The sequence below is a fragment of the Pleurodeles waltl genome, chromosome 9, assembly GCF_031143425.1.
Source record: "Pleurodeles waltl isolate 20211129_DDA chromosome 9, aPleWal1.hap1.20221129, whole genome shotgun sequence".
NCBI lineage: Eukaryota > Metazoa > Chordata > Amphibia > Caudata > Salamandridae > Pleurodeles > Pleurodeles waltl.
Window position 1 is genome coordinate 937236969 of NC_090448.1, and position 27711 is coordinate 937264679.

At 43.0% G+C, this 27711-nt stretch overlaps 1 protein-coding gene across 1 annotated transcript; it reads left to right on the top strand.

Annotated features, from left to right (window-relative positions):
- Positions 1–27711, top strand: LOC138260127 (extracellular tyrosine-protein kinase PKDCC-like). The gene is made up of 7 exons (XM_069208302.1): positions 1–738; positions 5830–5952; positions 10150–10421; positions 17264–17343; positions 17435–17539; positions 23890–24066; positions 26435–27711. Exons 1-7 carry the CDS (start codon positions 187–189, stop codon positions 26536–26538), a joined length of 1413 nt encoding a protein of 470 aa, XP_069064403.1. The 5' UTR covers positions 1–186; the 3' UTR covers positions 26539–27711.

Sequence of the window (27711 nt, forward strand, 5' to 3'; positions counted from 1 at the left end):
GCACAGATAGAAGAGTGATCATGGGGTTGAATGGGGGGCAGGGATGATGCCACTCCGTGCTCTATCGAAGACCCGCCTTATTGGGTGTGATCGAAAACCTGGACCCCGCCTATTAAAGCCGGCGGTGATAGCTCGAAACAGAAGCCAGACAGTCAACAGCAATATTTCGTGCACCGGCGCTTCAGCATGGGAGCTCTGGGTGTCGGTGTGCTCCTGGGCATTGCTCTGTCTCTTGCCGCACTGGCACTGCTGAAACTCTCCATACCAGCCACTGGGACTGGCAATGGGAAACACAGATCTTTCGTGGACTCCATGAATCAGGGATTACTCAAGGAGATCGAGAAAAGGCATGTGGATCTGGCACTGTACCACCGAGCATTACAGAGAGGTCAGAGGTCAGGTAGGCTGCGGACCCCCAACTATGAACTAGACCTCGGCAATCTGGATTGGACAATGCTCCGGGGGCCCGAGTCGGCCCAAGAGGGCCTGGGCTGCCAGGATCTTAGCGCCTTGAAGCAGGTGGACTACCTGGGTTCCGGTTTCACCAAGCTGGTCCTGAAAGCGACGCTGGCCGACGGACGAGCCGTGGCCCTCAAGTCCGTCCACGGAGAAGGAAGCGACCTGAGGGGCTGTATGGAGCTTTACGGGGACCCGGCGGGCTGCTACAGGCTGGCCACCTACAAACTGCTGAAGGAAGTGACCCTGCTGAGGGGGCTGCAGCACCCGGGCATCGTTCAGGCATGTACATACTATGTGTCCGCGCTTCTATTCTGTTCACGTCCATATACACCTCACTCCTTCCTGTCAGTACCTTGTCGGTGCCTCATTTTGGCCACACCACCCCTTCTGCATTTGTAACTTGTCACCAACTATCCACCTTTCACCCTTCCCATGAACCCGGCATGTAGCTACTGCCCTCCCATTAGCGCCCTATTCCTCGGCGCGTGGCCGAGTACACGCGTTTTTCATGTGTTTTAACCTTGTGAACTCAATCTGTTCCCCGGAGCTTTTATGCACAACAGTCTCGCCAGTAAATTACACATTTATGGTGCTGGAGTTTCAGCTCGCTTTGACCGTTTGCTAAGCTTTTATTCTTTCAAGGGTATTTATAGTGCATGTTGCATCGATGGACCTTTGTTATTTCCAAAAGCCGTTGTCGTTTTTCCCCCACAAATTGTGCACAGTGTATTTCTCTCTTCCCTTTCTAGTTTTATTGCAGTTCTTATGGTAGTGTTTGTTTTCGGCTTAAGTCCTGACCTCAGTGGCCCGAAGTTGACTCGAGCAAACACAGACAGGCTCCCTTTTATTGTTAAACACTCCCTTGGTACAGACAGGTGACGTGCATCTGAAGGGAGTAAGTTTGACTCTATGCGTGTAGATGCCTGGAAACGACCGATAATATTCTGTTTATACCTTCCATACTCTGTAGCACAAGACAACACAAAATACACCCAGGATCACACAATTGGCAGATAACGTGGTGTCGCCGGGATTACTTCCTAGGTTGCAGGCCAGCCATTTAGCCGTCACGGCACACGTTTTCTCCTCTTCTTGCAGACATCCACCATCTCTTAATTCTCTGTGCAGAAGTTGGCTTGGAGGGCCCTCTCAGCAGCAGTACAGTAAATGTCGAGGTACAGGAGTTCAGCCTGCTCCGACCTGGGAATCCACCCCGGCACCCCACGGCCGCTGTCAGTAGCTGCCACTCCCTGAGTTTTCTTAAAGCAGCTGCTATTTTTCACACTTGCCGAATAGTCCCCTTGACTGTTTATGCAATGAGAGACGGGTTTACAGAAAACCACTGGGGTTCACCCCCCATTGCAAATGTGTTCAGGATGTGACTAGCCTGGTGCCCCCACGCTGGCTAAAAAACACGTTTAGTTGAAATCTGACACACAAGGCGACACGTGTTTTATTTGGGGCGCTCCTGGTTTGGCTCCGTATAATCTTTACTGGGCAGGCTCGCGCCTGCGCGCGTGAAGGTGAGATATCATTAAGCGCTTCAGCGTCCCACGTGGGGTAGCAAGCGCTATACCAGTGCTACAAATCGAACATATAGTGTCTGGTTTAAAGATATTTTTTCCAAACGCTGTATAGATATGTGCTTCTGATCTCCTCCGTCCTTGAGTATGGCGCTCAATTGATCAATGCACCTACTGCTGATACTTGTATCTGAACCCAACACCCACCAGCTGGAATTCTGACGGGTCCTCTCAGTCTGCCATCCCTCCGCAGCTGGCTACTGCACCGGTGGGATTTGTGTCACTGTACATCTTTACCTTTCAGTAGTGCTTGGACGCGGCGCTGGGTGGTCACGTGCTTTACATGTTATGTGTACAGCTTAGCGTTGGTCTACATAGTTTAAAGAATTTATTATATGGGAAATCCCTATTCCAAAATGTATTAGGGCTTCTTTGGACGAGATAACTCACGAGTTACATCAGTTGCAGAAAAATGTAAACTCTGCCTTTCACATGTTCTGATTTAGACTGGCTTTGCCTTTCATCATTTTGAGGCCCTCCGTCTATAAGCAGTAAACAGAGTAGTGCTGCCGAGTATTATAATAATCCAAAGGCCATGCCACGACGTTTTCTTAAGTCCGTAACACTAGCACCGCTGACTTGGGGAATAACAACACGTGAATAGCAGTGCAAAGGGCGACCCTCTCATGCCATCGTAAGTTGCTAAAAACCAGAACCAATAAAATAGTCACGATTTTATTTATTAACACTGGCCAACGCCGCATGGTGCTGGCAGGAAGCGCTCTGTATGACACAACGAGACGTCTCCGGGCAGGGATGCCCTCTGCTCCTTGATCTTCCTTCCTTTTCACTCAGCGGGTGTCCAGTTACCCGTTTTTACTGCAGAGACACACTTTCTACGTGACCTCGGCTCACATTCAGGATTCTTCAGGCGGGAGAAAGCTGGAGTGGACCAGCTGCACCCTTCCCATCTAAGGGATAGCACTTTTAAGAGTGGAACAACGCGAGTCAGACAGCACTTTTCCATCCCAGAAATCCCAGTCACAACAAACTGGGTGGCTTCAGCTGGCAATTAAAAAACCATCTATGAAGCAGCCAATTTAGAGGTCACCTTGTAATTACAGGCCTCTGCCGCTGCCTGTCCTGCCTTCACCTCCTCGCCGGGGCCGCATCCTCACTCCTGGGAAAGGTACACTTGGCCTAGGCGTTAAAGTTCCCTTCATTCTGACATCATTAATGATCTGCGTCTTTTCACTTCTCGGGATGATGTTCGTGTACTCTCCTACAATTACGCCTGCTGCAGCCCGGCTCCTGGAAGACGCTTGGTCTCTTCTGCCATGGGCTCTTCTGATCCCGACTTCAGCAATCCCTTATTTGCAGGCGTCCGTTTCCTTGTTTGCAATTTTTTTGCCCCCCCGAATTTAAAGAATGGGAACGATGTAAAATAAATGGTGAACTGATAATGTTGATGCATCTTTTTCTATTGGTTTGTATGTGTGAAGATTTATGATTTAGGAATTTGTGAAAGAAAAAGACAGTCGGTTGCCCGATGGCTCTAAGAATGGTTGGATGTTTTTACTGAAAAGGACGGTGTAGCGCTTTTACGCACTTGGGCTCAGCTCTTAACTCCCCGCTTGACTCTTTAGTGTGATCGTAGGCACATCGTGAATTCCATTCACTGACCCCGAAATTATTTTCTGCAAAAAATCTGTTCTCTGTCCCAAGTCACCGCAGTACTAGGCTCACCCCTGCCCATCAATTGCTTCAGTGCTTGCTGCTGACGTACCGTGAGCTGCCAAGCAGGAGTCCAAATCCTGGCAAGGCCGACCCAGCCTGGGAGATTCAGTAAACTATTAAACTGAGCTGAGCGACAGAACAAACTGTTGCTTACAGCTCTCAGAAACGGCACCAGTCGTTCTAGATATATTTAAAACAAACACGTTATTTCTACCCTCCGTATTCAGTGCACCCTATCAATCCCCTTGTTATCGGTCCATGCTCCCTAATCGTGCAAACCGTATCTGTTTTCAATCCACGTCACCCTTGATTCCAGCTGGTCTCTATTAATGTACCCCTGTTATTTACAGCTTTGTTTCTTTGTAGTTCTGTTGCCAGGGTTTTTCTGCTCAGAAATAGGTGACTCAACTCCATTATCTATGAAATAAGCAACATGTATGGTCGTTTCGTGGTATACAGAATCGCCATCTTTGTATTAGTTTGTTGGTAACATTTCACAGTGAGTCAATTCCAAGCCCACAGGGATATATGGCCATTGTAACCCCAGTCTTAATAGGCGTATAATATATATCGTAACTGCGCCCGAAAGAGAGCGAAAAAGTCAGAGAGACAGAAAAGAGAGAGCCATAGGTGAAGTCTGAATTTATGGTACACGAATAAGTGTAGGGGCCAGAGGTTTACATAGGAGCCCGGCCGCACAGCTGCTGAAAGTCAGGGTTGCAGACTACTAATGTTTCCTGGTTATGATTCCACCTCATGCCCCTTTTCAACACTCTATACTTTCTGTCTTTTTTTTGTCACTCGTACATGTTATTTCTCGTACCTAGGGGCATATTTATACTCTGCTTGCGCTGGATTTGCATCATTTTTTTAACGCAAATTCGGTGCAAAACGAACACCATATTTATATTTTGACGCTAGACCCCGCAACTGTCAAAATATCTCAGTGTGCGTCATTTTCTGGATGTGTGAAACCACCTTGCGCTAATGAACATGCAAGGTAGGTGTTCCCGTCCAAAAAATGACTGAAACACCCATGCGCCATATTTATCCAACTGGGAAAAAACGGCGCACGGCTAGGAGGCGGACCCGGAAATGACGTAAATCCCGATATGCGTAAAAAATTAACACCTGGGTCAGGGCAGGCGTTAAGGGACCTGTGGGCTGTTTTCAATGGTGGGAGATCATGGAAGTAGTCCACAGGTGACCTTCCCTGCACCCATGGACACTCCCTGCCAGCCTAGCCCACCCCTGGAGGACACCCATGGATGGAGGGACCCATCTATGGTGAGAGCAGATAAGTATTTTTTTTAATTAAATTTAATGGCATAAGGGGGCCTACCTTGGGTCCCCCACATATGCCACTGTGCCCAATGGCTATGCCCAGGGGACAGATGTCCCCTGGGCATGGCCATTGGGCAGGAGGGCATGACTCATGTCTTTGCTAAGACAGGAGTCATTTCCATGGGGGTTGTGCGTCAAAAAATGACGCTCGTCAGGTTAGACTAATTTTTTTTTACTCTAACCTGACTTGCACCATTCTTTGACGCACAACCCCCAGTCTTCCCTACGCCTCCGCTGCCCGGTTAGAGTCATTTATTTTGACGCTAACCAGGCTGCAGCACCGGCTACCGTCATTCCTTAAATATGACGCCCGGCTGGCGCATTGGAATGGCGGTAGCCGGTGCTAAACTTTTTTACATAAACGTGCACTGGCGCAGGTTTGCGTCAAAAAGTATAAATATGGCCCCTAGTTTCCCTCTTTTCACTCTTACCCGAACTTTGTCTTCCTCATTCTTTCCCCATTTTCTAACTTTCTCTTTCTTGGTTAAAGTCTGGCGCTGAAAAATAAGTCCCTGTCGCCAAACATGAATGCCCGTGTGGATGTATGAGAGAAAGACAGAGATAAGGGGTTAGAAGAGAGACGGGCCCATAGCAAAAGGGGAGAGACAGGGCGAGACACACTAATTGGATCAATTTCTTGTCAAGAGAGAGACTGGTGATTATTCCGGTATGCTCTGTGTTGTTTAAAATGAGTGCCCCTTTTCTGTGAGTTAAGCCAGGGTTTATCTGTGAGGCAGTAGCTATAACGCGCCTTTCTTCTCTGCAGTTGCAGGGCCAGTGCTATGATAATAGCCTCGATGGTGACACCAGGGTCACAGCTATGCTGGAGCTGGGCTGCCCTCTGGAGATGATTAAACTGCTGCAGACCCCCTGGGAGGAGAGATTTAAGGTAAGAAAACAAAGCAAAGGGAAACGTATGAGCGACTCGCAGCTCTCCAGCTGAGCAGGCCTGAAATACCCCCTACTCCTGGGCACTGGGTATCACGTCGACTTTACGTTTGCCTGAACAAACCCTCCAGATGCCGCTCTGTTTACATGCCTGTTAACTGCATTTTTTCTCTCCATAAAACATAGTCCTGTTTGCGTCCATTTTGCAGGTAATACCGCTGGTAAAAAGATTTGGAACTGCAAAGAGCGTGATGTAAAATCCTTACTCATGGGGCCGCGCCTGGGTGCCACGGCCTGCCTCTGCCCCGTGAAGCAAGCCTCTTTCAGCAGCGTGGGGGGCTTGTTTTCCTGACGAGATAAGGCGGGCTTTTTGTAAACAGAGACGACTCAAAAGGCCAGCTCGCGCAGGGGGAGGATGTGCTGGTCCTGGAAATAAGCATGGGAGCCCTCCTCATAAGAGTGAGGCGCACAAGTGTTGCAATCTCTGTGAAACTCCTCCAAAATGAGACTTGGCAGCTGGTGAACCTACATCCAAACCTTTCTGATGTCCTGCCACGTCACTTTCTGACAAACTAACCAAGAGTATACTCCACTTGAACGTCGAGTTGAAAGCAAGCCTTATTACTTACAACCCTTCCAGACATATTGTTGCAAGTGTCAGAGTTACATTCGTATTTTCCTACTGTGAAATGGTAGATTAACTCTATATTTCTCCGAGTTAGAGTATGATTTTCGTCAGCACAGCATGGAAACAGAAAAAGGCAAATCCTGCTCACCGAGCCCCAGCTGTATAATTTGATAATCAAGCTTTAACTTAGATACATATTTGGTCAAGTGAATGCACGTTAGAAACCGCAAGAGCATAAAAACAGGCACTTGATTGTGCTAAACTAGCACAAGTATTCATGATACGGCCTCTTAAAGGATCAAGCTTGTAAGCCTGATGCTAAAACACCCCGATATGTTTTTAGTTAAAAATAAAGACATAGCTATTCCACAGTACCCCGAGCCAAAAGAATAATATGCACCATTGCTTTTTAATGACGTCGTAGTTTGTTGACCTGCATGTCTTTGATGTATCCAGAGCAATGCTCAGTGTTATCAGCAGTGAGCAGGAAGAAACTCGTTCACGTGTCCTGGTTTATAATGAGAACACAGCACATGAATGACAGTTTCAGAATGTTTACACTATTTCACAATACTTTAAAAAAATATATATTTCTTTTTAAGGTACATGATTTGGACATACCTAACTCAAAGGAGTGCTTTGAAAAGAATTTTATATTGTGACAGGAGCATTTCAAACATGTCTTGTACTGTATTATGCTATGTCTGTAGCGCTTACTACCTGTACATAGGGGGTTAAATGCTTTCCCATATGGGTAGCTCCCTGCACCATTTGGGCGTGCTGTTGGAACATCGTGCTGTATATAGAACATCTTAGTTTGGGTGTCTTATTAAACAAACCAGATTACAGGTACAGGGAAGTGATCTAGGTGGGAGGTGTAGATGGGGACAATATTAGCACACTGTTCAGTTTATTTTTTTTGTATTAAATGTATGCACATTGTACACGTTAACAATTTCACACATACAGCAATGAAGTGATTTCACCAGAACTACACTATTTTTGGATGAGTGCAGAAGGTGGTTTCCTGTTTTTTAAGTAAAAAATTTAGCAATTTGACAAAATATGTAATGCGATTAGGCTGTTGCATGTTTCATCTGTGAAGCATGTACATTCTCTTTAACACTGTTAGTTAAATGAGAGAAAGCACAGGTGTCTTCGGGAACATTTTTGGCTTAAACAGATTCACAGCATTGTTCTCCGAGGTCTTCATCATGCCCAGGGCTCTTTAGATCAATATGTGAAGATCAGTACACTTCCGCTGTCAGTAATGGCATGTTACCACTGCCAGTATCAACTCTTAGCATTGAAGTACATGTGTGGTGCTCAGCACATCAATACTTCAATAAGAGGAAAGTGTCAGTTTGTCTGAGGTTGCTATCCATTTGTGGTCACTGTATGGACGGCTGCTGGGTGTAGAGGGTCTCTGTGAGTCCATAAGGCATTGTTGGTAAGTTGCTCATGGTGGAAATAAGAGACTGAAGCCATTCTGAACTTGAGATCTGAATTCAGTTTCCTACAGTCAAGACAGCTCCTGCAAGCTCAACTCTTCATACTGCCCTTTAACTGAACCCAACACAGAATGTCTTGATCTGAGAATTTAAGGCACAGTTACTCAGCAGTTGACTAGACTCTAAGCTCCCTGTTCTGCCTTCTTGATGTCCACCTTATTCCCAAATACTTAGACAGACAAAAACAAGGCATGTACCACCCTATAAGTGTGTACCATTGGGTTGGGAAACAACTTTTAGTAGTTCAGCACTAAAAAGTGCAATGGTGAAGACACACTTTAGAAATACATGTTATGTTATGGTTAAAACCTTGTAATAAATGAACACATAATTTAGACTTCCCCATGTGTCCACATTGTGTGGTCCTGGGCACGTTACATTATATCTCTGATCCTCAGATCCATTATCTGGTAAAATTTGAAGCGTTTAGACAGAGGTGATTACATGCTGTATAAAGCCTGGATATTTACACCTGCCTGGTGCTGTGACCTCGGTGTGGCGAGTGGGATCATCAGACCTGCAGCTGTTGCACCTGGAGGTGTCTAAGATTTTGGGGGTCTTTCCTGTGCCATGTGATGTTATGCAATGCTTTCCTGTTTCCCCAATGTGCAGTAGGAGGACACTATTGAGAAAGCACTGGTGGTGTCATTAATACTGGTACCAACTGGGTGGTGGGGTTAGATGACATGGCCAGTTTTAGCACTGTAAGCCGGGATGCTGGTATACTTTGTAAAATCTGGCTAATTTCTAGGGCTCTAAAGCAGCAGGTGTATTGATGACCATTGAACTTCACATTTGTTTCTTTTTCTAGTGGTCCCAGGGAACAGGAGTTATAGCTGTGTTTGTGTAGAGAATTGCTACTGAGCGTCCTCATTAGTAGGGTGACCAGGAGTGCTAAGATAGTCCCAGTTATTCACCATATGTCCTGGAAAATGTTTATAATTGTAGAGCATGTCCCGGATTTTAGAGAGGGTCTACTGAACACAGAGGGAGGCAAACGTTCATGTGTTACAGTGGAGTATTAGTTGGCAACTGCTAGCAGAAAGCAATTTATTTAACACAGATGGTACTGTGTGTAAAAGCTGCATTTAAGTACCACAGTCTCTTTGTTTTCCATAATGGCAAGAAGTGGCAATTAAGTTATTCTACCCCCCTCGCTCCATTCAACACTGTAGTCCTACTTCTATGTTTGTGAAATCTCGTTTTTTTGTTTTTCAAACTCTAGGACCCCTACTCACCAGGGACGTGTGAAGTGTTTATTAAGCAAGTGAAGTCTTGCCTAGCTCCCGATTATTCACTTACCTATTATTCATCTACTTAGTCATCTACCAGCACAGAAAATGAATGTGACGTTTTCTCACAAGATAATACAAAACCTCTTTCCTTGTGAATTTTATTTTGAATCATGGTAGAGGATGGATATCCTTTTTTTTTACCTTGAAACAACTTATGTGGGGTATAATGGTCCCGATTTTAATACAAAAAAGCGACACGCAGAAAATTTATAGAAATTCTAAAATTCGTTAGAATTAGAAAAAGTTCATAAAAGAAAAACTCTGCAGCTTCTCACATCCCTAGTCCTCATGGATGAGAAGTATTGATTGGATTGCCTTCCTTCAGGGCCTCAATGAATTGAAAGAGCACTAGTAATTTTGTAGACTATGTTAAACTCCGTTTTTACGTTCAGGAATATTTTCCTTTCATGTAAATATAATGCTGGCAGATCTACAGTTTTGTGGCATCAACTGAAGCAGGAGTGGAGGCATCAATATTATTACCATTAATGATGACCTGTGCACTAAATGTTAGGTTACATTTTTTTATTAAACATGTTTAGTGATAGTTGTGTAAATTGTTGATGATTTCTATTTCTTCTCCTTGGTGTACCACAATGGAAGACTTTCAGTTGCTTAACTTTTGTTGGTAACTGTTATCTTGCTCTCTTAACATCAATTGTGATGTCCATTATTGTAGACATACATTTCATTAATCAATCAATTGTAAAAAGAATCATGATGAGACTGACATTGACGATACAAGTGGCTCTTATTTTCTCTAGATTTGTCTGAACCTTGTGCAACTTCTACATTACCTGGCGCAGTCTCCGTTGGGCTCGATAGCTCTCCTGGATTTCCAGCCCAGACAGTTTGTCCTGGTCGATGGAAAGCTGAAAGTGACCGACCTCGACGATGCTAGCACTGAGGAGCTTCCTTGCAGAAAGGACGATGACTGTCGTCTCGACTTCCCAACGAAAACGTTTGCCCTCCGTTGTGCACCTTCTGGGACTTGTGAAAGGATAAATGAGAAGAGGAACCTATACAACGCATACCGGTGAGTAGCACTGTTACTTCATCCAAAGAGAGAGATCCATGCAGCTCAAGGCCCCCATTTCACTCCCTTTACCCATTGGTGTCGAGTCGCCCAAGTCCAAGTGGAACAGAAGAGGCATTGCATGTATACTTGGGTACTTTTATACGTTGAACTTAGCTGGAAAGCAACCATGAGGATGCTGGCAGACAATACAAGCTTGTGTATCTCAAGTGGTAATGTACCTCTTTGAATTACACAATTACATTGACATTTTAGGCACACTGAGACTAAGTGATTTTCCCAGATTCACGAATTTTTCAGTCAAGCACTGAGGCTGGGATTTGAATATAGGCATCTAGATTCCAAAATGGCAAGCTTAGACACTAAGCCATATCTCATGGTATAACAGGGTTAACTTCTTGTAATACACATCAGCCTTAAAACATCCTACTTGTTGCTGAGAAGCAAGTGTACGAGCACAGAGCGGAAACTAGAAAGAGAAAGGGCGCTCTTAGTCAGGATTACTTTCTGTTCCTGCATCTGCATGCTGACCCCTGAGGCCAGAGTCTGCAAGGGTAGTGCCAGGGGTGTCAAAGAGCAATCCAGGCAGAGTCGCTGTATCCCTGTCTACCCCTAATTGATACTGTTTTACTTTTATTTCACTTTACGATGTTGATATTCTGGAACCAAAAGACCGGCATACAGTTAGGGGCAAGGAATTTGGTGTCTGCTGCAATCAAGGCTTCGTATACTAATTTAATGCATATTTAAAGTCCCTGACCCATCCCCAAGTCCACATTGTAACAATATTCTCCCATCTAATTGTTTCTTGTGTACTACCTTGTACCATAGGTTGAAATAATTCATGTAACACACAACTCCATATTTCTTCACTGTATTGGTTCCTGATTTAGTCTTCCATGTTGATGTGTTGTCCTTATGAGGCCATTCTTTTCTTAAACACCTTAATATAAAATCCAAGAACCGATAAAAAGTAATCGGTGATAAAATTGCTTAATTCATTGGCTCTTCGTTCTCGTATACAGTCTGTTTTAGTTGACCACGGTGTGAATAGGAAATGTTGCCAAGCATATGTGATTTGCAGAAGCGTTTAGGGCAGCAACAATGGCTGCACATATAGAGCTGCTTGAAACCCATGTTTATGGTTTTGTACCCTTTCTAGTATACATAATATTGCTGCTGACTTTTTCAAAGTAAGAATTCGGAGTCTTTGGTATTTCTAGCAGCTGGATGTTTGTGTCTCTTGTTCATCATTATTTATTAAGATAGCAACATCTTGAGTTTGCGTTAACATTTTGATTGAAAAGGTACAGTGGCCAGTTTATTGGATCAAAGATTGAGCAATATCGAGTCTTATGACGTCTTGGGGAAACAAAGTGAAATATTTTAAATTCTGATAGGTCAGATGTTTTACTGAAACTTTGTCCGTTGTAACCTTGTTGATTTCTGTACTATATGTTTGCTATGATTAGCTTTATTGAAGCCAACAGGCTTACATGTGTAAAGCTGTGGGTACCTGAAAAATACTGACAGCCAAGTTGGTAAACCGTGATGAAAATGTCAAACTGCTGAAACCTGGCTAGCTAAAGCCAGTTCTGGTAAAAAAAAAAAGCCACAATGGCCAATAACCATGATGAAGGGATAAGGATAAAAAAGATAATAGACCTCGAATTGGGTCTGGGGTTCAGAGTCAATAGTTCTTTTCTTTAAAAAAAAAGCTAAACCTGTACCACCATTCTGAAAATATTGGGGATAGAATGGTAAATTTAGAAAACAGGATTTGCTGCGCCTTTTGGATCTCTTCCACTATTACGCTGGGTTTGGTGCTAGGTTTTTCAGTTTGTCCCATCGGTCAGCATAGAGGGGTGCATGACCCCAGTGAGATCCCAAAGTCTATGGATCTCCCTTCCCTTCTTTGTTGTTACTGTCTCTTTAAGGTAAATCCTGTTCATCTCCCCAAGTCTCCTACGTTATTTAGACTTGCCATTCCGATCACATGACTTGAACTGCACCATCTATAGTGGTTGAAGAATTGGTTCAGTGTGGATAGGACCTTTCACTCTTACCTTCAGCCTCTGGATTTACAAAATCGTGTGCCAAAGTCGATGCCAGCGGTCTGAAATGGGCAATAACAAAACTGTGCTCGGTGCTAGAAGATGATGAAGAAGCTGTCCCTAAATACTTATGTAACAGCAACCATCAGTACTCAGGGGCTGAATTTAGAGCCCCTAGCGCCTCCTTGCCCCACATTAGCGTAGCTTTTTTTACACTAAGGTGGCCCACCAAGGCCAAAATCGCAGCACCAAATTTACAAAGTGGTGCAATGCATTAATTGGGCCACTTTGTAAAACTTTGCACTACATTATGCCTGCGCCAGTCATAATTTATGCAAAGGGGGCATTCCCCTGTTAAGGGGAGGGATGAAAAAATGGTGCAAAGAAATCTGAGAGATTTCTTTGCGTCATTTATTTTGGCACTTTTAATGCCTGCTCAGAGAAGGCGTTAAAAGGAGCCATGCCATTGTTGTCAATGGGCCTCAATGGGCTTTGCAGGATTAGCGTCAACATTTTTGGTGGTAATCCTGCAAAGCTCCGAACTAGCGTCATACGTTTTGATGCTAGTTCTCCTAACTAACTTAGATATGGCGCACACATGGTGGCATTAGGGGCGCTAAGGGGCACAAGAAAAGGTGCAGCACCACTTTTCTTAAATCAGGGCCTCAGTATTTAATGAACTGTTCTTTGCATTGTGCCCTTGAAATAAAACAAAATGTGAGGAATACAAAGCTGGATTCTTTTTTTCCACCTGGACAAATTATATTCCTCTAAAATTGCTGAAAGCTTTGGAAATTTAGCGCTTTTCTTATAAGCCTCTGATCTTCATCTTTGTTATGGTCTCCATGCTCCAAACTCTAAGCTGTACCACAGTTTCATAATCCTGTGTGGGGAAGAATTACTCTCCTTTCTGAGTCAGAGCATGTTAAGCTAAAAAGCAGAGCATCAGTTGTTTTTCATCTTTCTTTGTCTGTGCTCCGTCTGCAGGCCTGCAGCCATTGAAACTTTTGCTTTTCCTTCTAGCCGTTTGCTTGGGATCCTCAGTAGGGTTCAGAATGAGCTAATAACACGTGGTATATGTTTGCAGTTGCGTACCTATCTCATACTAATATTAACTTTAGTCCTGTGGTTGGTGTTTGGGAAGTGGATGTCAGTATGTGCATAGATGTGTGCTTGCAGATATAGGTTCAGATGGTCAAAGCCAATTTGCATTTCTTAACGGTCAGAATCACTACTTTGGGCTGTAAAGAAATACAAAATAGGCTTTTCAGATGTACAAAGTCCTATAGGTAATCCCTATTTGCGATTCCTATTCAGATGTACAAAGCGTTTCCTAAATGCGAATTTGGCCTTTAGGAAATGCAATTACCATAAACTTCAAGTCAATGGTAACCATGTGCAATTTAAAAAAAAGCACTCCAAAATGCTTTTTTTTAAAGTGCAATAGAGCCCACACTTGCCCCTTGGGCATATGTGTGCTCTACATGTGCACCACTATTTTTGGGGTGCATTTCAGGGGTGGGGACTTTTGCCCATAGCCATCCTTGGTTTTGCATTTCCCAACTATTGATTTCCTAATAGGAATTTGCTCGTTCGGAAATGCAAATCCAGCCCATTGTCACAAATGGCTTGGGATTTAATAATTGCAATATCCTAATAGTGAGTCCTACATTGTCAGAACCGCTATTAGAAAATTGGTAGCTTGGTACATAGCATTTTGCATTTCTATGAAGTCTCTATTTAGGAAATGCAAGATTGCATCTACATACATCCGGCCCATGAAGTTCTGTGAAATCCTTCTATAAATTCCTTCAAAGCAGGCTGAAGCCTGGGAGACTGTTTTATTTAGTATGATTTATTTTAAAACGAACATTCCACAACATTGATTCTGCACATACAGTTTAGGCCTTCTAGAAGTGAAATATGATCTTGGAGAATGTATTCAGAACCTAGTCAAGGTTCACAATAGGCTTGGCTCAAGAAACAATTACACAATTGTTTTTTTCAGTTCTTTGTAGGCCGGTGCTTTGAAATCAGCAAACCTGTTGCCATATTTTGCAACTAAACTTTAATATCAAAGTTTCAGTCTCCATGCGGAGGATGCCATTGAAGTACAAGTTCGTGCACAGCGAGGAGCTTGTTTTCAAGCAGGCGTGTGTCCCCAGGGCATCACCACTCCAATCTTTAATATTTCTGCTGGCTCATCTGTCCAAACAACCTATATGGAGGTACAGAGACAAGAGTGAACTTACACACCTTCTGAAACTTTGAAGCAAAATGGAACTTGCACGTTTTCCAAGTTTTGGAGTTAAAAGAAACCAGTGTTACAAATTATTCACTTATTTTTCCTTTAGTCACTAATAAAACACCTTGCTTAAAAATCTAAGGAAATTCCGTAAACAGCAGAAAAATAAAATATACACTGGTGGTTTTGGCAGCCATCATGGTGCGGTTTAGAAAAAACGGCCTTGTTGATGAAGTTCAACACAGAAATGATTTATTGACGTAGTGTATAACAATGTGGATATTCCAATAAATATCAATGCAGGGTGGGTATTTCGATCCAGCTTAATACATCGTTTATATTTTTATGACGAATTTCCCTACGGTACTGACATTATATTTGGATGATTAAGGTAAATAGTTTTAATATACAATTTGAAAGTTCAATTCAGAATTGATATCGTGATGAAATTCAACAGAGAAAGGCTATTTAGATGCAACAGAATACAGAAGTTCTAAATTTATGACGAAGTTCAATACATAGGAAGTAAATTGTTTTAATGATGAAGCTAACTAGAGAATGGGATTTTTTATGCAGTCATTTAATACAGAACGGATGCTTTAAAATTCAGTTCAGAATTGATATCTTGATGAAATTCAACATAGAATGGACGTTTTCATGCAGCTTAATACAGAAGCTATATTTATGACCATGTTCAAAACAAAATGGATATACAGGGAGTGCAGAATTATTAGGCAAATGAGTATTTTGACCACATCATCCTCTTTATGCATGTTGTCTTACTCCAAGCTGTATAGGCTCGAAAGCCTACTACCAATTAAGCATATTAGGTGATGTGCATCTCTGTAATGAGAAGGGGTGTGGTCTAATGACATCAACACCCTATATCAGGTGTGCATAATTATTAGGCAACTTCCTTTCCTTTGGCAAAATGGGTCAAAAGAAGGACTTGACAGGCTCAGAACAGTAAAAAATAGTGAGATATCTTGCAGAGGGATGCAGCACTCTTAAAATTGCAAAGCTTCTGAAGCGTGATCATCGAACAATCAAGCGTTTCATTCAAAATAGTCAACAGGGTCGCAAGAAGCGTGTAGAAAAACCAAGGCGCAAAATAACTGCCCATGAACTGAGAAAAGTCAAGCGTGCAGCTGCCACGATGCCACTTGCCACCAGTTTGGCCATATTTCAGAGCTGCAACATCACTGGAGTGCCCAAAAGCACAAGGTGTGTAATACTCAGAGACATGGCCAAGGTAAGAAAGGCTGAAAGACGACCACCACTGAACAAGACACACAAGCTGAAACGTCAAGACTGGGCCAAGAAATATCTCAAGACTGATTTTTCTAAGGTTTTATGGACTGATGAAATGAGAGTGAGTCTTGATGGGCCAGATGGATGGGCCCGTGGCTGGATTGGTAAAGGGCAGAGAGCTCCAGTCCGACTCAGACGCCAGCAAGGTGGAGGTGGAGTACTGGTTTGGGCTGGTATCATCAAAGATGAGCTTGTGGGGACTTTTCGGGTTGAGGATGGAGTCAAGCTCAACTCCCAGTCCTACTGCCAGTTCCTGGAAGACACCTTCTTCAAGCAGTGGTACAGGAAGAAGTCTGCATCCTTCAAGAAAAACATGATTTTCATGCAGGACAATGCTCCATCACACGCGTCCAAGTACTCCACAGCGTGGCTGGCAAGAAAGGGTATAAAAGAAGGAAATCTAATGACATGGCCTCCTTGTTCACCTGATCTGAACCCCATTGAGAACCTGTGGTCCATCATCAAATGTGAGATTTACAAGGAGGGAAAACAGTACACCTCTCTGAACAGTGTCTGGGAGGCTGTGGTTGCTGCTGCACGCAATGTTGATGGTGAACAGATCAAAACACTGACAGAATCCATGGATGGCAGGCTTTTGAGTGTCCTTGCAAAGAAAGGTGGCTATATTGGTCACTGATTTGTTTTTGTTTTGTTTTTGAATGTCAGAAATGTATATTTGTGAATGTTGAGATGTTATATTGGTTTCACTGCTAATAATAAATAATTGAAATGGGTATATATTTTTTTTTTGTTAAGTTGCCTAATAATTATGCACAGTAATAGTCACCTGCACACACAGATATCCCCCTAACATAGCTAAAACTAAAAACAAACTAAAAACTACTTCCAAAAATATTCAGCTTTGATATTAATGAGTTTTTTGGGTTCATTGAGAACATGGTTGTTTTTCAATAATAAAATTAATCCTCAAAAATACAACTTGCCTAATAATTCTGCACTCCCTGTATTGTTTAAATGATAAAGTTAGTTAGGGAATGGAAATTCTGTTACAGCAAACTTTATTACAGAATGGATATTTGATAGATGTCCATTCAGAATTAATATTTTGAGGGATCTCACTACAGAATTGATGTTTTGATGAAGTTCAGTACAAAGGAAAAATTTGATGCCTATCGATAGAAAATGGCTAATTAAATGTTTAATAAAAAAATACATATTGTGATGCAGTTCAAAACAGAATGTCAAATAATCTATATTTTTTTCTATTCCAGATATTTTTTCACATACCTCTTGCCTCATTCGGCCCCACCAGCCCTCCAGCCACTCCTCTATGATATCATGAACGCGACAGGTACCAGCACCTTCTATATGTTTTTTTTTCCAATATAAAAAGAAGCTCTTCATGGCAGCTTGCTTACGATATCATCTTTCCTCCCACTCAGGCGATTTACGATATGGGATAAACGACACCCTGGAAGCTTTTGAAACCGTTTTCCATCTGTACAAGTCTGGACTGTATCTACATAAAAGGCCTCGCTATTTGAAAGGTATAGTTGATAGCACGCTTTGGGATATATTTTAATTAACACTCTGGCTGCCTGACTGCATGTGTTGATTAAGTGTCTCCGCTAAGTATGCTTTATGCCATTTGATACCCCAGATGCGTTGTCAAGGAAGAGGCAGCGAACCTGCCCTGAGACTAGTAATTTTCGGTATCCACGTGGATACTTTAAAGATTAAATGAGAACAGGGAGGGGTACCCTCTTCCCCACTAAACAGCCTCTGGCAGATTCCTCTTAAATTTCCTTGATCTCACTGCTGTTCAGTTCATTTGCAGTGGAGGAGTAAATATGGTGTGTGTCTAATCTACCTCCATTGTATAAAACCGCACGTTTCAGATTCTCACACTCTACTGCGGCTGCCAGCATCACCCACAGCAGTTTTGTGTAGAGCAGGCTATGTGGAAGAAGATGCATGCAATATAAAAAGATAGCTCAGTGGGTTGAGCCGTCACTGCAGAGGCATGCCACCAGTTCCGCTGTGTTTGCAGATCCTGCAGGTCAGGGAGTAAATTCCTAGCCACACCTGACTCTGCCTTCTATCCTTGTGGCGGCAAAGAAAGGAATTGTATTATAACCCCTCTTGTTAACTGCTAATAAACACTTTCATTTTGTGGTGGGAGCTACGTTAAGGATCAATGTATAGAATGAGGATGCTGGCAAGTTCGGAATGTGGACGAAAATCACCTGTAGCTAAGGCAAATAATTCTTGGAGCTGCACATTCCGAAGGGTATCACTATTGACTATGGACATGTTCCAGTTTATTCTGGGATACTACTTACTAGTGCTGAATCTTTCCAAATATGTGCTTCCTGGAAAATGTAAATGACATAGGCCCTCATTCCAACCCTGGCGGTCTCTGACCGCCAGGGCGGAGGGCAGCGGAAGCACCGCCAACAGGCTGGCGGTGCTTCCTGGGCTATTCTGACCGCGGCGGTAAAGCCGCGATCAGAAAAGGGGAACCGGCGGTTAGCAGCGCCGCCATGGGGATTCCGACCCCCTTCCCGCCATCCTGTTTCTGGCGGTTTTCACCGCCAGAACCAGGATGGCGGGAACAGGTGTCGTGGGGTCCCTGGGGGCCCCTGCACTGCCCATGCCGCTGGCATGGGCAGTGCAGGGGCCCCATAACAGGGCCCCATACAGATTTTCACTGTCTGGCCGGCCCAGCGGGAAAGCCAGAATGGCCGCTGCGGTCAGAATGACCACCATAATTTCTCCACATGATTTAAGGGAACCAATGAAATTCAGTACATCAGTGCTCAGAGTTCACAGGAACACTTGTGCAATGTGCTAAGAAAGCAAGAAGGGGACATATTTGTCCCCAGTATGCATTCCACTCTGTCCTGCGTGCGTTGTGTGGCTGATCAAGACTCACTTAGTGAAAGGGGAACCTTGGGAGAAAGAGAACAGAGGATGGTACACCTGATTGAAGGAAGTGCCTCTGTCTGTGCACTCCAGTTTTGTGATTACCCAAACTATGCTGCAGAAGTCACTTTACGCGCACATGTAGGTTAATTGTGTGAGTGTGCCCAGGCATAATATGGAATTTCTTCCAATATGGGGATTTAGGCCCATAACATTGCCTTGCCCTATACCGGTCCCTTTATATTCCTGTAGGATGTCTTTAGGTTAAATGGGGCATTTCAACAGCCCTGGAACACATGCGTCTAAAGGTGGGCTGATGCAGGAGAAGATTGGTCAGCAGGTAATTAGTGTGGGTTTTCTTTCGCAGAGCCTGAAGCAGGCTAGGTAGTAGGGACAATTAGTGTATTTCAGCTCTAAAATCATGAATCAGTCTGTGGAGAAGAGGAACTGGGTGCTTCTTTCTTGGGTCACAGCATGCCTCTGAATCTAACCAAGCCACCCTGGCCATTTATATTACTCAGTGGCGTAACAATAGGCCTTGCAGCCCCCATGGTGCGGGGGTGAGCTCCAGGGGGCCCTCTCAGCAGCAGCAGTCACAGACTGCACACTGGCTGGCACTGTGCACAGGCAGCGGGCCCCAGGCCTGAGAGCTCCTGACTGGGTGGAGGGGGTTTGTGGGAGCCCCCTCCTTGTACTTTGCAGGGGGCCCTCTCAAGTTTCGTTACACCATTAACAGTACTATCCTGTTAGGAAACCTCTCCGTTTCTGTAACCTCATTTTCTCTTTTGGTGATAAGCACTGCTATATTTTTTTTAAGCTACTACATGGAAATCTCCCCAATTGTTCACAGCAGTGCTATATAAACTGAATGTGCTGGTGGTGAAACATGAAGAATAACGTTTTTTTCCCCTCTGTGTATCCCTTTTGGTCATTTTGGGTATATTGTATTTATAGTTGTCTGCACCTGGACAGCGGCCAGTGCCAGCCTTCGTGTTGGTTTGTTGCTCCAACCTAATATGTCCCTCCATTACAAGCGGGAAGATCTGATGAAATTTCGTACAGCAGATAGAAGCTGCCAGTCTTCCATTCTTGAACCCTCAAAGAGGGACAATATTTTGAAGTCTTCAGGCTGTAACTTTTCACTAACCAGTTTCTAAACTAATACTGCAAATGGGGATACGTTTTCCACGTTCAAGATCCAAACATCTCAGTTTATGATACGGGGTGCTTTAATTAATGCCAGGCCCATAGTTAAAAACAAATTAGAATATTTAGAATTTCTTCAGGCCCAAAATCTGGATTTGGTATTCATTACAAAGACCTGGACTGACGTTAGCTCAGGCCCTGACTTAGTATTAGTTATCCCAGATGACTATTCCATTTTTAAATTAGACCGTGAAGCAAAAAAGGAGGGGGGTTGTCTTGGAATAGTCTTTTGTAATAATTTAACAGCTACCTTTTCAGCGGTGCCTCCCTCATTAGACTGTGGGCACTCCTTTTTAAGTTTGCCCTGAATAATAATTCCACCTTTAATGGGCTCCTGCTATGCCGTCCACCTGGCCCCAAATCCTGGTTTATTCAAGCTTTCAGTCAATTGCTTGAAGTTAAATTTGAGTAGTCCTTGGGGACTTTAACTTTCATTTAGAAGATGATGAAGATAAAGATTCCGACCTCCTGACTGATTTAATGACTAGTTTAGGCCTGGTCCAACTGGTAAATACCTTTACTCATATGGCCAGCCGCAGACTAAACTGAATCTTTCCTGACAACAAATCATTGTCATTTACGGAATCATTACTATTAATATGGTTGGACCACTCAGCAGTCATGTTTAAAATAATAGTGTTGGCCAAACTGAAAGGGGTCCTAACCCTCCCTGTAATTTGGAAAAACTGTCCCTGGAACAAAAAATGGACTCCATTCAGTTGGATAAAACTCTTTGCTCACTGTTGTTAATAATATTGATCAAGCTACGATGGTTATCATGTATGGTTGGACTCATCTATTAATCAGCTGGCCCCTGAAAGAATTATCTTTAATCAGAGGGCTACGCCATCTCATTCTTGGTTTTCAGAAAAACTGAGAGGCTTCAAACAGCTATGTCGTAGACAGGAGCATAGATAGAGGCAGAATTATGATCCTCCGGAAAAGAGAACTAACAGAAGATGAAAGAATATAAAACGTTTATTTATGAAAAAGAGGGCCTATTTTATTCAGAAAATAAAAATGTCTAAGAACTCTACCAAAGAATTGTTTAGTATTATATAAAAAACTTGCAAATGTTGAAGATGGCAATACATCTAATAGCAGCCAATCACTGTGCAATTCTTTAGCATAATGTTTTCAAACAAAGGTAGTGGATATCAATGACATTTTCAAAGCTAGTACATAGTAAGCGTCTCATATTAAGAACAACCTCCCATCAGAGGTCGAACTAGTAGAGATATCTCTGAGTTATGGGGGAATGTTATCTCAAACATGGAAGTTGGGATTTCAAACCTGGAAGATAGGATTTCATCATCTTTCTCGGCCCTGACTGTTGACCAGGTTTTGGATCTACCCCAGTCTATAAAATCTGGCTCCCCTCTGAACCCCTGTCCTCCCAAAGTCATTCACTTGGCCACTAATATAATAGCTGGCCATTTAATAAACATTTTAACAAAGTGTTTAGCCAAGGCTTTTTTCCTAAATCTTGGAAAATAGCTTCCATTGTGCAGCTATTGAAAAAAAAACAATCTTAATCCATTAGATCCCAGTAGTTATCAGCCAATATCTCATCTTCCTTTCCTGGCCAAAATTGTTGAGATGCACTAAATAATGAAGTAGCCTTGTTTCTTAAATCAAATCATCTCCTGGACCTGTCTCAATTTGTGTTTAGGAGTAAACATGGCACAGAATCTGCCCTGATTGTTGCTTCTGAAGAATTGAGCGCCATCTTAGATAAAGGCGGTAATGCAGCCTTGATTATGTTAAACCCTTCTGCTGCTTTTGATGTGGTCAATCACGAGGTGTTGATTGACTGTCTCCACTCTATAGGTATCATGGGAGCAGCTCTGGCCCTTTTGAAATCATTCTTAACTGAAAGAGAGCAATTTGTTGCCTTGGGATGGTTTCACTTCCAGCTCTTTCTTCCTACCATGCGATGTACCTCAAGGCTCTTCCCTGAGTCTCACCCTTGTCAATCTTTATGTCACCCCTTTTGTCAGGCTCATTAAAACATTTGGGTTTTTGGTAGTGTCCTATGCAAATGATACCCAGATAGCGGTGTCAGTATCTGGGAATCTGGAGAATACGGAAAACAGATTTCACAGCTGTATGCTGCGTGTCAGTAATTGGATGTCCAATAATTGCCTAAAATTGAACTCTGGAAAAACCGAAGTCCTTCTGATGGGTAATAATATCTCCTTTTGTTCCCCAAAATGGTGGCTGAAGGAATTGGGATCCTTGCAAACACCTGTCTCTAAATTAAAAATTCTGGGGATCTTATTCGATGACAAATTGTCATTTGAAAAACAAATCAATGCAGTTACCTCTTGATCTTTTTTCATTTTGAAAATTTTGAGGAAGGTGTTCCCTTGCATTCCCCAAGATCTGCAGAAACAGGTGGTTACCACCCTTCTGCTTTCAAAACTGGATTAATGTAATGCTCTATACATCAACATCCAGCAGAGACTTCTAAATAAATTGCAGGTTTTGCTGAATGCAGCAGCTTGTATGCTGCTTGGATTCCCAAGTATCAACCTGCATCACAGGTTTTATTTCAGCCTAATTGGCTTCCTATCCGCAAATGTATTGACTTTAAGGCTCTGTGTGTTGCTTTTAAAGCTTTGCATGGCTCATATTCCCTCTAGGACCTTGCAAACTTCCACAGCATATAATGTAGTTATCTCCAAATTCAAAAGAGCCCATTGGAGTGGCAGAAGCTTTGTACATTGTACAGCTCAGTGTTGGAACTCGCTTCCACAGCCACCGAAAAATAGTAAATATCTTCTTTCTTTTTGAAAGGCATGAAAAACACGTTTTTTCAATTATTAGGGTCATTTTGGTTTTAGTTAGTTTTGTCCAATCTTGTCCTCTTTGCAGTCTTCTGTGACAGGCAGCGCTAAGACGCCTTCTGGCAAAAGTTGCGCTCTATAAACATCCTTTTCATTTCATTAATAGTCCCCAGTGCATGTGTCAGAAGATTCTCACTGCATTTTAGGAAATTATGACACTTGAACAGTAATAATGTTGTGAATCTCACTTGTAATAATTTGATCGACCAAACAAGTCCAGTAAGCAAGATACCATATCTTTACTCTAGTCTGTGCATTAACCCTCTATGCTATCATACCCATTTGTTTTCAGAAATAGCAAAATGGAAGGCAAGAAAATATAGGCCTCTCCCCCACCCCTTCTCCCCCCGCCCCATTAGTACACCCTTACTCCAGCTGGTGGGAAGAATATACTTACATAATGAAAGAAAAATTGCCTTAGGTAAAGAATCATTTGAGGCAATAGTTGCTTGAAAGTAAACTGTGCGGCAAAAAACTCTGTTTTTATTGCTGCGCAGTGCTCCATCCTGGGAAATGGCTAGTGCTTCCTGATAACCTGTGGGAAACTCCTTTTTTCTCACTTTTTTGCATATTTTTCTGCTTACAGAATGTAATATTCTAATGAGGGAATTTACTTTTTTTCCAGTGGAGCCTATTTGTATATATTTGCATTCTCCTTCATCCTAAGATTATAGGGTAAGCAAGGAAGACATCACAGAGATTTAAATCCTTGCACAGTGAGCTGTGTGCGGCTTTGAAATTGCAGGTTTGAATCATGGAAAGCATGACTCGGCATTTCAACTTAATAATGTAGTATATGCAGAATCCTGTTGATGACCACACTGTCAAACTGAGAACGTATTTTCTTTGACTTTTCTCCTGTTAGAACTGTAACTGGTAGTCACATGCATTAAAGCCTGGTTCATGATATTTTTCAGATTACACACCCTTGAAGGGATTTCGAATCAAGGAGATACAGGACTACAAATGCTGGCCTTCGTTTAGCCACCTGGGGTGCTTACTGTCCATTCACAATGCCGAGGAGGCGGCAGCCATCTGCAGCTCCCATCCGCAGTGCCAGGGCTTCGTCATCGGCGAAGCAAGGACATGGACAGGTGAGCTGACGCTCTATTGAGGCAAATTTCAGGGATGCATTCTCTGCAGTGGCCATTCAGCGGATTGTAGAGCGGGGATATGGATAACGAGAGCACTCCGAAACTGTACGCTTGCATTTTAATCCCAGATTGCCTACCTGACTATATTTTATGATTCAACACAAATTATGCCATTTCTCTATGACCGAGATTCCTTATATGCTATTTGTGTTCATTAGCATTGATCTAAGACTATTGCCAGATTTTATTTTTTGCTTCCATAGTTGGCCAAAGAGCCACTAAATCTATGGGTTTAACTGGATTCAGAATTTGGAGAAAAGACATTAACCTTCATTTCTGTTCTGGTGGAATATAGTGTGATGGGAGTATATATTTGATAAATGGTGCATGTTAGAGCGCACTGTCTAACATCCACTGGCACACATTCTGTGAGCCTGCGTTTATTAGTCCTCTTTAGTTGGAATGCCCCTTGCTCCAGTCACACACTTCTGCCACTGTGACTGCAGCACAACACATTACATTACACTACAGCCCAGATCATTTTGGGGAAAACCCTCAATTCCATCACTGGGCCAAAATATACCATCGAATTCGCAAGACCTGTCAGTATCAAAAAGTTTTAAGGAGACAGGTCCCTCATTGTCTCATTGAAACACAATAAGTATGACATCTTCAGGCTGAACAAATTGATATCAACATATTTAAACAGGAGCGGCTTGCGGGACGGAAAAGGGGCTGGGTGGCACTGCATGTGACGGGTAAAGACGAAAAAAATAAAAGTAATTTTGAAAAAAACCCATACCTTTTTGTGCCAAGATGCACCTCACCACAAGCATCCGCTCCTATACAGAACTCAGGCACAGGCTCCCAGCCTGCCCTGCGTCCAATCCTAACGCTGCTTTCATGCTACAAGTAGCATGAAAGCAGCGAGGATTAGATGGAGTGCCCAGCCAGGGCTCTGTGGCAGACTGAAAGTCTCTGCCTGCTGTGTCCATCCCAGCAATGCAGTGCCTGCATTTCTGGGATGGAGACAGCCCTGTGCACATGTGTGTTTGGCCGGCCCAAGACGGCCAGCCAAATATAGGTGCGTACTGAGGGGAAGTGCTGTGCAATCCCCCTTGCCCCTGTCACAGACCCAAGACCCTGCCCTTTTTTCCTATAAAATTTCAATAAACGTTGTTTAGTATTGTTTTATAGTCAAAGTTGTGCAGCTGTTGCTGCTAGCGGGGGCGACGCTCCTCCGCCCTAATGGAGGAGCCGCCCCTCTATTTAAATGACCACATTTGTAGGCCTTGCTCCCAGAAAGGGTCATGTTACGTTATTGACGTTATTATGGCATCCAGTCTGCTATTAGTATGGTAATGCAGAGCTTTCAGTGTTCCAGGGATAACTTTGCAAATGATTCACAGGTTTCCGACCGTAGTGTGGCTCAAAGGGTATGTTTCTATGTTAGATGACTGTTTATGCTTAATGAAATGTGGTTAAAAGTTTTGGTGTTTCATGGATGAGACCAGAGGGTTGCACTAAATCACTTATGCACTTTCTAAAATGGTGCACATGCCCATTGCTAGGCAGAAGCATTCATATTTAAGGCAATTTTTGGTGGTGAGTGCTGGTTTGTGCCATAATAGCATCTAACTGTAATTCCGCAAGCAGGCACAATATTCTGACTTTCACACTGGATGAACCCTTAGAAATTGAAAATTACAGCAGGAGTTGGAGTTACTGCACTCATACTTGTGGGATTTGCCCATTTTCGTGCTGTTTTCCATTAAACATTAGTGCTGCCAAGAGACCACTCTCTCCTCTGGGTAGTGTGCTCCATATAAATCCCTAGAGAGAGAGAATGTGATAGCTATGGCACATCTGACCTGTGTTAGAAGAGTGTTCAGTGTGTGCTTGGTGCCTATATAATGTACAGTATATTTGCAAAGGCTTATAGAAAAAAAACAGTTTTCCATTGCACATCTCCTGGTCGCCATCTGTAATATCCAGTTCACCTGCCAATGTTCAGACTGGATATATTTTTAAAAACACAGGAGCTTAATTATGTTTATCTCTTACGGCAGAGAAACAGCTATTGTAGACATCTGATCTCTTAGCAGACATCCTCTTCCTTTCCATTGGCGTGTGCTGGAGCAAGGTTGCTGCTCAAGAAACGGAGATAGTTTTTTATAGTCTCGTAGGGCTGAGTCGGTCATATATAATGTAATATCCCAGGGAGACCAGTGAGCCCCCTAAGGTATAAGTGAGCCCCATTAAATTAGCACGGAATGCACCTTTCTAAATGATTGTGCCTACATGTAAGGAGCGTGTAATTTGTGGTGATTGTGACACCTTCTAAAGTTGTATTGTCTTTCCTTTACAGGCCGCCATCTTGCCTCATTTCGAAGCACTTTCACTGAACTGGTACCGGATGTTAAATCTGTGGTCTACGTTAAACGATCCTGGAATGTAAGGGAAAAGCTATAGAGGATGACAGGACACAAAAGAACGAACCTTTTGGAAAGCTCTTTGAAGGCAGTTTCATCGGTTGATCTAGAGGCCAGCAAACTGACTCAAGCATTCCCGCATTTTTTACTCATAGCAAAGACTATGCACAGCAGCAGAAAAAACCACAGGATTATTTTCTTACTTCGTGAACAGTCAACGACGGCACATCAAATGCTGCTAGCAGAGGTCAGCAATCCCCCCCCCCCAGGGAATGATTGCAGTGATCGAGGAGCACATTTTGTGTTGGCTAAAAAACCTTTTTGTGATATAAACGAATGCCTATTTTCGAAGTTATTTTTACAGTTACTTATAGCTGACTCATATCATGTGCGAGACTTCTGGATACTCTGTTTGTTTTACCATATGCACTTTGCATGCTGAGACTTATAGGGCCTCACTTATAAAAGTGAAACTACAAGTCCCATAATGGACGTTGCAGATGACCCAAAAGTCTAAATAGACAATGGGTGACATTTTCATACTCATTTCATATGGCCCCTGTGCTGCCAGGTCATACATGACATCTGCAGCCAAATTAAGCTTTTTAGTTAATGGCCATTTGCATTTCTCTCCTTAAATTTACTTTCCAGTTTACAAACTTGGACTCGTTAGTTCCAACATAAAACACAACAAAACAGCTAGGCCTCGATGAGTGTGTATGTCACTGATGGCACGTTCTTCATTTATGGTTGGCCTTGCGTGCTCAATATATTGAGAAAGCAATTTTATTGGTGGTAAACACGTGATCAGTTGTCAATGGAATGCTGCGACATTGAGCAGCAAGTTTTTGGAAAGATTTAATACAAAATATGCAATGGTCAAACAAACCCTGTCAGCCATTTTGGATTATAATCCGTGACTCTGTATGTGTGCAGATTTTCCTTTCGGTGAGTAGCGTTTCCCACGCCGTCCGGAATGCCGTCTGTTTCTGTACTGTCACAGCAATTTGTGGAGCAAAGTCAATAAGGATAAGCGAAGCCAGTGCAGCCTGAAAAAGTATAAAAAACTATGATAGCTTGTACTTTTAAACAAATGTCAAAAGCCTTATAGGTTTTCAGTGTACTTTCAGTGAAAGTTGATCTTGGTGGTTAGGTGCTTAATTTATTTGAATGCAAAATTGTATGTTTTGAAAAAAATAAACACTTTCTTTCT

Excerpts from the sequence above, each read along its gene's own strand:
- LOC138260127 (XM_069208302.1), top strand. The coding sequence starts at position 187 with ATGGGAGCTCTGGGTGTCGGTGTGCTCCTGGGCATTGCTCTGTCTCTT. Across the intron at positions 10,422-17,263 it reads AACCTATACAACGCATACCG|ATATTTTTTCACATACCTCT; the intron begins GTGAGTAGCACT and ends TTTCTATTCCAG. Across the intron at positions 17,344-17,434 it reads TGATATCATGAACGCGACAG|GCGATTTACGATATGGGATA; the intron begins GTACCAGCACCT and ends CCTCCCACTCAG.